The sequence below is a fragment of the Rana temporaria genome, chromosome 1 (genome assembly GCF_905171775.1).
Source record: "Rana temporaria chromosome 1, aRanTem1.1, whole genome shotgun sequence".
NCBI classification, from domain to species: Eukaryota; Metazoa; Chordata; class Amphibia; order Anura; family Ranidae; genus Rana; species Rana temporaria.
Genome location: NC_053489.1, coordinates 637,184,169 through 637,197,658, shown reverse-complemented (window position 1 = coordinate 637,197,658; position 13,490 = coordinate 637,184,169). Strand labels below are relative to the sequence as shown.

The window sequence follows — 13,490 nt, the reverse complement described above, 5'->3', positions numbered from 1 at the left end:
GGGCAGGTCACTGATGGTTGATGGCAGTCTCTTTGTGTGACAGGTGCACTTTATGGGTGACTGTTGGGTGACTGGTGACAATTGGGGGGGGCAAAGGGACAGGTGTGGTGTTTGTGCAGACACTACAGAAACACAGAACTAACTCACTGCTTCTAGCTCTTCTCTCCTCACACTGGAAACGATGTGTGAGGAGAAAAAGAGCTGGCAACAGTGTTGCAGGCTCTGTGTTTACACTTAGTGATCAGGCTGTGAATGGATCACAGCTGATCATGTGGTACACAGCCCTGACCAATGGCTGTGTACCATTGTCGGTGACGAGCAGTGTTCCCGAGAACACGCTGCCACCGACGTGCACTCGCGCCGCGCGCGCCGCATACACCGCTTCTTCCTATTTTGTGATCAGCCGTGAATTCATCACGGCCGATCACAGGGTTAACAGCGCATCCGCGCCGCTGTTCACCCCTGTCGGTGACGAGCGGTGTCTCGGTGACACGCCGCCACCGACAGTACAGGGATCGCGCGCATTCCCTATTTAAATGACAGGACGTCATATGACGTCCTGTCAGAACAATGGAGTCCTCCGCCCGCCGTCATTTGACGGCGCGCGGTGGACAAGTGGTTAAAGGGTCTATTTTAGGAATTACTTTTCAAATGCATTTGAGTATTTGTTTTTAATATGCATATTCTATAGATGCCAAGATATAGAATGGAAACATAATGTGATTCACATGTGGAGGGTTTAATTTGGACAATGTTTAAGCTGCTCAAGAAAGGACATATTATATCCAGCTTTTATTTTATTTTGTTTACTTTAAGACAGCAGTGATGATTTTTCAGATTTAATTAATTACGGTAGTAGGCAGTGATCACCATATTTTTTTGGAACACATTTTCCTAAAATCTGACATGCAGTTAGGTTCTAATGCCGCGTACACACGGTCGTTTTTTGTGATGAAAAAAACGATATTTTTAAAAACGTCATTTAAAATGACGATGCGTGGGGAAACGTTGTTTTATGTCTTCTGAAAAACGACAAAAAAAAAATTTCGAACATGCTTCAATTTTTTTATGTCGTTTTTCAAAACGTCGTTTTTTGTGTCATAAAAAATGATCGTGTGTGGGCTAAAACGACGTTCAAAACGACATTTTTAAACCCGCGCATGCTCAGAAGCAAGTTATGACGCAAGCTTGAATGGAACAGAGTGCCGCCGTACGTGCTGAACGTAACCGCGCTTTGCTAGAGCATTTTGACAAAACGATGGTGTGTAGGCAACGTGGTTTTTTAAAATGAAGTTTAAAAAACTTTTTTTTTCATGAGAAAAAAACGACGTTTTTTTACAAGACAAAAAACGACGGTGTGTACGCGACATGAGAGACTGAGACTAATTTTCTCTTTTTATGCTTTCACAAGCTTTTATGTTGTCACAAGAGCTTTTAATATTAATTGTCCCCCTTTCAGCCTAGAAAATAATATAAAAAATGGCACTGTTTAGCTTATAGCGTATTTAAAAATGTATCTGATACTTTTTCCTTTCCCTTTGCAGGATTGAAAAAATAATTGTAAAGTAGTAACAGGTTAAAGTTTTATTGTTAACCACTTAAGCCCCGGACCTTTAGGCAGCTAAATGCCCAGGCCAGGTTTTGTGATTCGGCACTGCGTCGCTTTAACTGACAATTGCGCGGTCGTGCGACGTGGCTCCCAAACAAAATTGGCGTCCTTTTTTCCCCCACAAATAGAGCTTTCTTTTGGTGGTATTTGATCACCTCTGCGGTTTTTATTTTTTGCGCTATAAACAAAAATAGAGCGACAATTTTGAAAAAAAATCAATATTTTTTGCTATAATAAATATCCCCCAAAAACATACAGTATATAAACATTTATTTTCCTCAGTTTAGGCCGATACGTATTCTTCTACCTATTTTTGGTAAGAAAAATCGCAATAAGCGTTTATCGATTGGTTTGCGCAAAATTTATAGCGTTTACAAAATAGGGGATAGTTTTATTTATTTATTTTTTACTACTAATGGCGGCGATCAGCGATTTTTTTTCGTGACTGCGACATTATGGCGGACAATTTTGACACATTTTTGGGACCATTGTCATTTTCACAGCAAAAAATGCATTTAAATTGCATTGTTTATTGTGAAAATGACAGTTGCAGTTTGGGAGTTAACCACAGGGGGTGCTGAAGGAGTTAGGGTTCACCTAGTGTGTGTTTACAACTGTAGGGGGGTGTGGCTGTAGGTCTGACGTCATCGATCGAGTCTCCCTATAAAAGGGATCACTCGATCGATGCAGCCGCCACAGTGAAGCACGGGGAAGCCGTGTTTACATACGGCTCTCCCCGTTCTTCAGCTCCGGGGAGCAATCGCGAGGGGGCGGCTAGAAACGTTTCTAGCCGCGCCCTCGTCCCGGATCGCTCCCCGCGGGTTACCGCCCGCTGCATGTACCAGGGGGGTCCCGATCGGAACCCCGACCCGCAGAAAGGCGGGGACGTACATATGCCTGTAGGTGCCATTCTGTGGACGTATATGTACATGCGGCGGGTGTTAACCGGTTAATTGAATCGGATTCTGTGACAAAAATTTTTTTTTCGTCCAAAAATCACCTTTTGCTGCAATACTCATGAATGCAGCATGTTCGGAAAAAAAAAAATTGACGTTTTTCAGAACCCGAAAAATGATGTGAAGCCCACACACAATCATTTTTAAATGACATTTTTAAAAAACAAAGTTTTTTTTCATGCCGAAAAATGATCGTGTACGCGGCATAATAGTTTTCCTGTGGACAAATTCTGCCACCTGAGCTGTGGATCTCTGCAGCTCCTCCAGAGTTACCATGGGCCTCTTGGCTGCTTCTCTGATGAATGCTCTCCTTGCCCGGCCTGTCAGTTTAGGTGAACATCCATGTCTTGGTAGGTTTGCAGTTGTGCCATACTCCTTCCATTTTCGTAAAATGGATTGAACAGTGCTCTGTGAGATGTTCAAAGCTTGAGATTTTTTTAAAACCCTAACCCTGCTTCAAACTTCTTCTTCACAGCTTTATTGAACTCTATATTTACCAATTAGGTGACTTCTAAAGGCAATTGGTTCCACTAGATTTTAGTTAGGGGTATCAGAGTAAAAGGGGGCTGAATACAAATGCACCCCAAACTTTTCACATTTTTATTTGTAAAAAAAAATTGAAAAACATTTTTAATTTTCCTTCCACTTCACAATTATGTGCCACTTTGTGTTGATCTATTACATAAAATCCCACTAAAACACTTGTACGTATTTGGTTGTAACATGACAAAAATTTCAAGGGGAATGAATACTATAAATAAAGGCACTGTACATATTAATATTCTGGCCTGAACTGGGGATGCACTTTTAGTTTTAAATTTTTTTTATTATTTTTTTATTTTTCAGTTTCAAAGGAATTTAGTCTCTTTTTTTTTTTTTTTTTAATATATATATATACAAAAACAGAATACATTGTATACTTGATGGCTGCCATTAACTCATTACTGCTTCCCACCTTACAGTGCTAGATGATTGTCCTGATTTAGGCCTCTTTCACACTTGTGCAACTTGTCATGCGACTTGGGAATTTCGCATGACAAGTCGTACCCCATGATTTCCAATGAGTACAATTCATATCTGTGCGACTTCAAGTCAGTCTCTGCACTACTTTGGTCTGACTTTGATGCAACTTGAGGTTCATAGACCTCAAGATTACACGGGCATTGCTTTAAGTCAGGGCAAAATTGTGGCAAAGTCACGCGACTTTTGAGTTGCACAAGTGTGAAAGGGGCCTTACTGTTCCTTTTATCATGAGTCCCAAATTCAGGGACTTACTCGAAACAATACAGGGTCTATTTGTAAATGTTTTCACATGAGATTTACACAGCTTTTACTTTAGCTTCACACATTTTTCTAATTGAATTCAGTGGCAAAAATGTGTGAATCTTGAAATTATAAATATTGTAATGTTCCTAATTTTTTTTTATTATATTTTCCATTTAAACCTATAAAAATGTAACAGTTTGTGGAAGAGAGAAAATAAACATTGGCTGTCCTCCTATAAAAAAAAAAGAAGAAAAAAAAAAAACACAACTTTTTTCCAGTTTGGTAACCAAGAGTACCAGTGAGTGGCAAATCGGGACCATGGTTGAAATGTAAAAACTGCTCTGCTCTATAAATTCTATATAGCCATGAGTGTAGCATAAAAAAAAAAAAATCAAGCAAAAAACATTTGGCACGATACTGTGGGTACCATAAACACACAGGCCCAGATTCTCGTAGAATGGAGTAATTTTGGGCGGGCGTAACGTATCTCATTTACGTTACGCCGCCGCAAGTTTTTCATGCAAGTGCTTTATTCACAAAGCACTTGCGTGTAAATTTGCGGCGGCGTAGCGTAAATCACCCCGTGCAAGCCCGCCTAATTCAAAATAGGCGGGTAGGGGGCGTGTAGCATTTAAATCAAGCGTGTCCCACGCCGAACGTACTGCGCATGCGCCGCCCGTAAAATATCCCAGGGTGCATTGCTCCAAATGACGTCGCAAGGACGTCATTGGTTTCGACGTGAACGTAAATGGCGTCCAGCCCCATTCACGGACGACTTGCGCAAACAACGTAAATTTATAAATTTTGACGCGGGAACGACGGCCATACTTAAAGCGGAGTTCCACCCAGGAAAACAACATTTGCCCAAAAGTCCTAAAAAAATTAAATAAAAAAAAAGTGAAAAAAAAAAAAATTATTCTCACCCGAAATACCTATTGCTATGCGGAAGTCCGTAATCTGCCTCTTCGGCACCGCGGTGTGTTTTCGTCTTCTCCTTCTCCTAGTGAATGGGGCGCGCTGCTTTCTGGGAACTGTGTGTGTTCTCAGAGAGCAGCCGCCCATTCACAAGCCGGCACGAGACTCACACAGGCGCAGTAGGAAATGGGCAGTGAAGCCGTAAGGCTTCACTGCCTGTTTCCCCTAGTGTGAATGGCGGCGCGGGACCTGCATCAATCATATGATCGGCATTTGGGGGGCCATCAGCACGGGCAAGTAGGACAAGGTAAGTGTCCTTATTAAAAGTCAGCAGCTACACTGTTAGTAGCTGCTGACTTTTAAAAAAAAAAAAATTGCGGGTGGAATCCCGCTTTAACATTGGTTGCCCCTCATATAGCAGGGGCAACTTTACGCCGGAAAAACCTAACGTAAACGTCGTAACTTTACTGCATCGGCCGTGCGTACGTTCGGGAATTCGCGTATCTAGCTAATTTGCATACTCGACAGGGAAAACGACGGAGGCGACACCTAGCGGACAAAAAAAAATGCATTTAAGATCCGATGGCGTAAGAGCCTTACGCCTGTCGGATCTAATGGATATCTATGCGTAACTGATTCTAAGAATCAGTCGCATAGATACGACCGCCCAGATTAGGACTTACGACGGCGTACATGGCGTTGTGCCATCGTAAGCCCTTTGAGAATCTGGGCCACAGTGTCCCTCCTGAATTTGGAACCATTGACCTTCTGATAGTGAGGCATAGGCAGACCTTATCCTCAACCTGTAATGCTACTGTTTGAGGGATAATATCAATGTAGCTCATTGAAATTCTGATTCTTGGTCATTTGCTATATGAGGCATTGGCTGAGAGGTCTTAGTCTGTGAATAGTTTTATATTTATATACAAAAACAAAGTGTTAAATACGTCACCATTTCTTTTCCGTTCATAGATGGACACAGCATCCTTTGACAGTAGGGAAGGTGCATAACCCTACTGTCAAAGGATGCTGTGTCCGTCTATGAACTCAGAGAAATGGATTTTACGGTGAGTACAAAAATCCTATTTTCTCTTCCGTTCATAGACGAACACAGCATCCTTTGACAGTAGGGTTATGCACCTTCCTTACTGTCAAAGGATGCTGTGTCCGTCTATGAACTCAGAGAAATGGATTTTACGGTGAGTACAAAAAAACTATTTTTTCTAGGTAAATATATTTTTAAAGGTGCTATTGACATGAAATGTTGACCACATGTCTGTAAGGCCCCTTTTACACTGAGGAGTTTTTCAGTCGATTTAGCAATAAAAATGGCGCATAAATAACGCCTGAAAAACTCCCTTCCTGAAGGCTTTCACACTGAGGCGATGCGCTGGCGGGGCCGCTCCAAAAGTCCTGCCAGCAGCATCTTTGGGGTGGTGAGAGGAGCGGTGTGTTTACCGCTCCTTCACCACTCTTTCCGATTGAGAGCAATGGGCACTGCAGTAATACCAGGCGCATTGCCGGCAGTATTGACCCTTTTTCGGCCGTTAGCGGGGGTTAATATCGCACCGCTAGCGGCCGAACATCGCCGCAATTCCACGGCAATTCAGACGGTATAGCGCTACCGCACATCCATCCCCAGTGTGAAAGGGGCCTAACGGCCCATGCAATCCATACATACAAAGAAACCAAAACAAATAAGTTCAGAAATGAAGTTATGTGTAATAAAATGGAATGGAATAGGAGAAAAGTATTGAACACGCTAACTGAAATGTTTTTAATAATTGGTACAAAATCCTTTGTTGGTAATAACAGCATCAAGACGCCTAGTATATGGAGAGGCATGCATTAGTTTCCGTAGGCCTCTTCTATGAACTTTGATCTTTAGTTAGTTATTTCCATAGATTTTCTTTTGAATTCAAGTCAGGTTATTGGTTGGGCCATTCTAGCAGCTTTATTTCTGTTCTTCTAAACCAATTGAAAGTTTCCTTGGCGTTTTTAATTTCATTGTCTTGCTGAAATGTCCACCCTCGTTTCATCTTCATCATCCTGGTAGGTGGCAACAGATTTTTATCAAGAATTTCTCACATTTGTCCATTCATTCTTCCTCCAATAATATATGAAGTTTGCCAGTACGGTATGCTGAAAAACAGCCCCACATCATGATGTTCCCACTTCACGGTTGGTATGGGCATGTTTTTGGGGTGATTTGCAGTGCCATTTGGCCTCCAAACATAGGGGCAGATTCACATACATTTAGAACGGCGCAGCGTATCAGAGATACGCTACTCCGCTGTATCTTACCTGGCTTTAAGTCGAATCCAGGAAGATTTTGCGCCATAAGTTACGGCGGCGTAGTGTATCTCTCTGCGCGTAATTCAAATCGGCGGGTAGGGGGCGTGGTCCATTTAAATGAAGCGCGTCCCCGCACCGATTGAACTGCGCATGCTCCCTTTCGAAATTTCCCGCCGTGCTTTGCGCAAAATGACGTCGCAACGACGTCATTTTTTGAACTTAGACGTGACTTACGTCCATCCCTATTCACGGACGACTTGCGCAAAAAACAAAAACATTTTTTTGACGTGGGAACGACGGCCATACTTAACATGGCAAGTCTATCTATACGCCGCAAAATAGCAGCTTTAACTATACGCCGGAAAAAGCCGACTAGAGACGGCGTAAGAGAATGCGACGGCCGCGCGTAAGTTCGTGGATCGTCGGAAAAATCTCATTTGCATACCCGACGCGGAAAACGCCGCAAACTCCACCCAGCGGACGCCAAAGTATTGCATCTACGATCCGAAGGCGTACGAAGCCGTACGCCTGTCGGATCGAACCCAGATGTCGTCGTATATTGGTTTGAGGATTCAAACTAAAGATACAACGCAGGTAATTTGAAAGTACGCCGGCGTATCAGTAGATACGCCGGCGTACTCTCTCTCTCTGAATCTGCCCCATAGTGTCTAATTTTGCATCCAAATAGTTCAATTTTGGTCTCATCCGACCAGACTATACTATATTCACTCAGTATTTCACAGCCTCATCTTAATGTTGTGCAGCAAGCTTTAAACAAGCTTCAGCATGCTTTTTCTTCAGCAATGGAGTCTTGCGTGGTGAGCGTGCATACAGGTCATGGCGGTTGAGTGCATTACTTATTGTTTTCTTTGATAGAATTGTACCTGATAATTCCAGGTTTTTCTGAAGCTCTCCATAAGTGGTCCTTGACTCTTGGACAACTCTTCTAATAATTATTTTGTCAGAAATCTGGCAAGGAGCACCTAGTCGTGGCCAGTTTATGGTGAAATTATGTTCTTTCCAGTTCCAGATTATGGCCACAACAGTGCTCACTGGAACATTCAAAAGTTTAGAAATCCTTCTGTAACCAATGCCATCAGTATGTTTTGCAACAATATGTTTGCAAAGGTCTTGAGAGGGCTCTTTGCTTTTACCCATCATGAGATGTTTTTTGTGTGACACTGTGGTAACGGGACGCCTTTTTATAAGCCATCAGTTGAGACTGAACCAGCTGATATTAATTTGCACTCACAAGGAGCAGAATTGCTTTCTAAGGCCCCTTTCACACTGGGGCGGCGTAGGAGGTAAAGCGCCGCTATTTGTATCGGCGCTTTACTGCCAATTTCGCGGTGCTATTTGGCCGCTAGCGGGCGTTTTTTTTACTCCCTGCTAGCGGCCGAGAAAGGGTTAAAATCCACCGCAAAGCGCTTCTACAGAGGCGCATTGCCGACGGTATAGCCGCGGTGTCCCATTGAATTCAATGGGCAGCAGCGGTGGAGGAGCGGTATACACACCGCTCCAAAGATGCGACTAGCAGGACTTTTTTTACCTTCCTGCTAGCGCACCGCTCCAGTGTGAAACCTCGGTTTGCAGGCGCTATTTTTATCGCAATAGCGTCTGCAAAACGACCCAGTGTGAAAGAGGTCCAATTACTGATAGATTTCAGCTGGTGTCTTGGCTCTCCATGCCTTTTTTTGCACCTCCTTTCAATACTTTTTCCCTGTGTCAGTCCATTCTATTTTTACAAAACTTAACTTAATTCTTGAATTTTATTTGTTTTGGTTTCTTTGTATGTATGGATTGCATGGGTTGTTACCAACATGTGGTAAAAACAATTAGGGCTGTGGAAATTAACTATTAATTCATCGATTAATCTTTAATTTTTTTGATCGATCAAAATTATTTTGATTGGTACTCGCCTTCCGTCGGAGATCCAGTAACATCACAGACACCGGCGGGGCTTGCCGTGTCCATCTGAAGGGCTCCTTTGCTGTGCCTTCATATCTGCATGCCGGCGGGACCTTACTATCTGCCACACGCAAGGGCTGTTACACTTCCCTCTATCACTTCCCTCTATCAACCTGGGATTCTACAACCATCCACTGGGAGTTGTGATAGTTCCCTTCACGGGACATCTACATGCCGACGGACTGATGTTAACCTCTCCTCATCTGGATTCAGCAGTGGCATCGTTGTACACATTTTTATACCAGTATCATACTTAGCTACATGTTTTTATGACTGCTTTTGCTACCGTTTGGTATTACTCGCACCATTTTTACAGTTTATGTAGCTACATCGATTTTATCTCCAGTGCAATATTTATTTTGTTACCTACTTGAAGACTATAAAAGTTTTAATGCTATTCCCATCGAGCGCTGCCTTTGTGTGTTTTTTGTATCCTGCTATCCACATTTCCAGTGGTTGGTAGCTGCGCTGGGAATCAGCCTGCAAGGAGATCAGCTAAAAGTAGTTGGATCTGTATGTGCGTTATAATTAATCGAAATTAGTCAATTAATCGATTAAAAAAAAAATCGATTAATCGAACACAAAAATTTTGATCAGTAACAGCCCTAAACAAATGTATGTCAATAGCACCTTTACCAATATATTTACCTAGAAAAATGGTGATGTGTTCAATGCTTATCTTACCCATATGTGTGTGTGTGTGTGTGTGTGTGTGTGTGTGTGTGTGTATATGTGTATATATAAAATATACATTTTATAAAGACCATTTTAGCACTGCTGCAAAAAGCTAAGAGTAGCTACCAATCTGGCTGTCTTTTGAAGCAGCTTTGTTTTTGAGATGCAAAACTAGAGTTGTACTTAAATATCTGTTCTTGGTAATGATGGTGTTATTCAGCAGTCCTGCTGTTATCTTTGTTGAAATAATTATCTTGCTCTAAGCATACTTTTTTTTCCCAGTGCCACCTACAGATAACCTCAGTTAATCCCGATAGTGTAGCACAATATTAATATTTGTTATAGGATCTAAACATGTCTGTCATTAGTTTTTGTCTCACAGGTAAACATTGCACTAACAGTCATACAGTTAATACATTACATGTGCTAATTGTTAGATGAGTTGCATATCCTGGGAATTTTGTATTTCAGAATAAATAACATTGTAATGTCTCCTTATCTCAGGGAGTTTTGTTGGTATATGATATCACCAACTACCAAAGTTTTGAGAACTTAGAAGATTGGTTTTCCATGGTGAAGAAGGCGAATGAAGAGTCAGAAACACAGCCGTTTGTAGCGCTGGTAGGCAACAAAAGTAAGTTTAAAAATTCTTAAACAGACCTATTCTTGGTAATAAATGGTCCATTCAGGTCAAGCCTGGATATTTATGATGGGAGGCACAAATGAAGGTGTTGGAGATGTGGAAGAAAGGCCACAGCGTCACCCTGTGTAACCAATCAGCAATTCAAAGCTGTGCAAACTATAATGTCACGTACACACGATTGGATGGTTTTTCCGACGGAATTCCGCTCAAGCTCGGCTTGCATACACACGGTCACACAAAAGTTCTCTGAACTTTCAACCGTCAAAAACGTGGTGACGTACAACACCATGACGAGCTGAGAAAATTAAAGCGGAGCTCCACCCTAAAGTGGAACTCACGCTGATCGGCACCCGCCCCCCCTTCGGTGTCACATTTGACACCTTTCAAGGGGGAGGGGGGTGCAGATACCTGTCTAAAGACAGGTATTTGCACCCACTTCCGGCCACACGCTACGGGCAAAAGACGGGTTTTTCTGACTTCCCGTCTGTCGCCTGTTGTGTGCTGGGAACACTCGGCTCCCAGCACACAGCGTGTGAGCCAATCGGTGGGCGCAGCGCGACTCGCGCATGCGCCGTAGGGAACCGGGTAGTGAAGCCGGAGCGCTTCACTTCCTGGTTCCCTCACTGAGGATGGCGGGGGGAGCAGCAGGGTGACGAGCGATCGCTCATCCTCTGCTGCGGACGGCGCTGGACTCCAGGACAGGCAAGTGTCCTAATATTAAAAGTCAGCAGCTGCAGTATTTGTACCTGCTGGCTTTTAATATTTTTTTATACTGGCACATCCGCTTTAAGTTCAATGCTTCTGAGCATGTGTCGGAATTTTGCGCGTCGGAATTGCTACAGACGATCGGAATTTCCGATTGGAATTATTTCCGTCTGAAAATTTGAGGACCACCGCTCAAATTTTTTGTTGGCGGAAATTCCGAGAAAGTTAGATGGAGCATACCCATGGTCGGAATTTCAGACCAAAAGCTCACATCAAACTTTTCTTGTCGGAAATTCCGACCGTGTGTACGGGGCATTAGTCTCACTTGTGGCACAATTGCCTTACATAGTGCTGTTACAGTATTTATCCCGCTCCCTGTTTTTTTGCATATTTGTCACACTTAAAGGGTCCAGGCTCCCCCCCCCCCCCCTCCAAAAAAAAAAAAAAATTACGAGTCGGCTATGGATTACAATGTGATGGTCCAGGGGCTATTGAAATGTTGGAAAACTACATGGTAGATATTTTCCAAGTCTTCAAAACTAATTTCTTTCTTGTATTATATTATAGTATCTGTGTTTGTGTTCGTCTTCAGATCAGTTTGTGTCCCGGTGGAGACATCAGAGACTCCACATCAAGTTCCCCTCACATCAGCAACTCCTCATCAGAGCCCCCTCATCAGAAAATTCTTATTAGGGACCCCCACCATCAATTTCCACCTAATCTGTCTCCTGCCATCAATGTCCCCTGCTATTAGTGACCCCCACCATCAGTATTCCCCACCCTTATTGTCCCCCTCATCTGTTCCCCACCATCCGTAAACCCCTCATCTGTCCCCCACCATTAGTGACCACTCATCTGTCCCCCACCATCAGTGTTCCTCCCCATCAGTGCCCTTTCATTGGTCCCCACCATCAGTGTTTCTCCATCTGTCCCCTGCCACTGTTTTTTCATCTGTCCCCCACCATCAGTGTCCCCAACCAATAGTGCCCCTCATCTGTCCCTCATCATCATTGACCCCCTCATCTGTCCCCCATCATCAGCGACCCCCCCTCCATTTTTCTCCCATCATCAGCGACCTCCTCATCTGTCCCCCACTATCAGTGTTTCTCCCCATCAGTGTCCCCATCCAGAGTTTGCTAGAGATTTCTTTAATCAATTTATTTCTCGCTTAAATAAGTAACCACTGACTGCTATGATCTTCGCTATCTGTAAGGGGGAATTCTTCTCAAGTGTGCACAAACTGCAATCACATACTGTGTCATCACCCCCTCATCAGTGCCTCCTCAATAGTGATCCCCACATCAGAGACTCCACATCACGTTCCCCTTACATCAGCAACTCCACATCAGAGCCCCCACATGAGTTTACCCCTCATCAGAGATTCCTTATTATAGACCTCCACCATCAGTCTCCCCCCTCGTCTGTCCTCACCGTCAATCTCCCCCCTAATCTGTCTCCTGCCATCAATGTCCTCTGCTATTAGTGACCCCCACCATCCGTAACCCCTCATCTGTCCCTTAGCTGTCCCCCACCATTAGTGACCACTCATCTGTTTCACATCATCAGCGACCCACTCTTCTGTCCCCCATCATCAGTGTCCCCAACCATTAGTGCCCCCTCATCTGTCCATCATCATTGACCCCCCTCATCTGTCCCCCATCAGCGACCCCCCCCTCATTTGTCCCCCATCATCAGCGACCTCCTCATCTGTCCCCCACTATCAGTGTTTCTCCCCATCAGTGTCCTTTTTATTGGTTCCCACCATCAGTGTTCCTTCATCTGTCTCCTGCCACTTATTATAGTCTCCCCCCTCGTCTGTCCTCACCGTCAATCTCCCCTAATCTGTCTCCTGCCATCAATGTCCTCTGCTATTAGTGACCCCCACCATCCGTAACCCCTCATCTGTCCCTTAGCTGTCCCCCACCATTAGTGACCACTTATCTGTTTCATATCATCAGCGACCCACTCTTCTGTCCCCCACCATCAGTGTTCCTCCCCATCAGTGTCCTTTTTATTGGTTCCCACCATCAGTGTTCCTTCATCTGTCTCTTGCCACTGTTCTTTCATCTGTCCCCCACCATCAGTGTCTTCCCCCACAATAGCTCAGCGGGGAGATCGCTGTACTAACGTTGAATTGTTGGTACAGAATCTCCTCCCGAGCTCATCATTTTTTTTTTTTTCATTCAGCCCATTGGGTTGAGCAAAAGACAACTAATAGTGTGTGCTAGGCTTAAGGTAAAGCGACCGTAATAGAAATCTGAAAGAAATGGTAACCTTCGCAAGAAACTAAAATGTTTGGCTGGTTTTAAGTTTTAAATGTAATATGGGTGGACACTTAGGGCCAGATCCACAAAAGGGATACGCAGGCGTATCTACTGATACGCCGTCGTATCCCTGTTTCTATCTATGTGGCTGATTCATAGAATCAGTTACGCATAGATATTCCTAAGATCCGGCA

General features: G+C 43.7%; 1 protein-coding gene across 2 annotated transcripts in view; it reads left to right on the top strand.

Moving 5' to 3' along the window:
* Positions 1 to 13,490, top strand: part of RAB28 (RAB28, member RAS oncogene family) — a 175,590-nt gene that overhangs the window by 70,159 nt on the left and 91,941 nt on the right. For both annotated transcript variants that reach the window (XM_040335432.1, XM_040335433.1), the window contains exon 4: positions 10,189 to 10,318. In XM_040335432.1, coding sequence (XP_040191366.1) covers positions 10,189 to 10,318 — 130 coding nt within the window. The remainder of the gene's footprint in view (positions 1 to 10,188; positions 10,319 to 13,490) is intronic.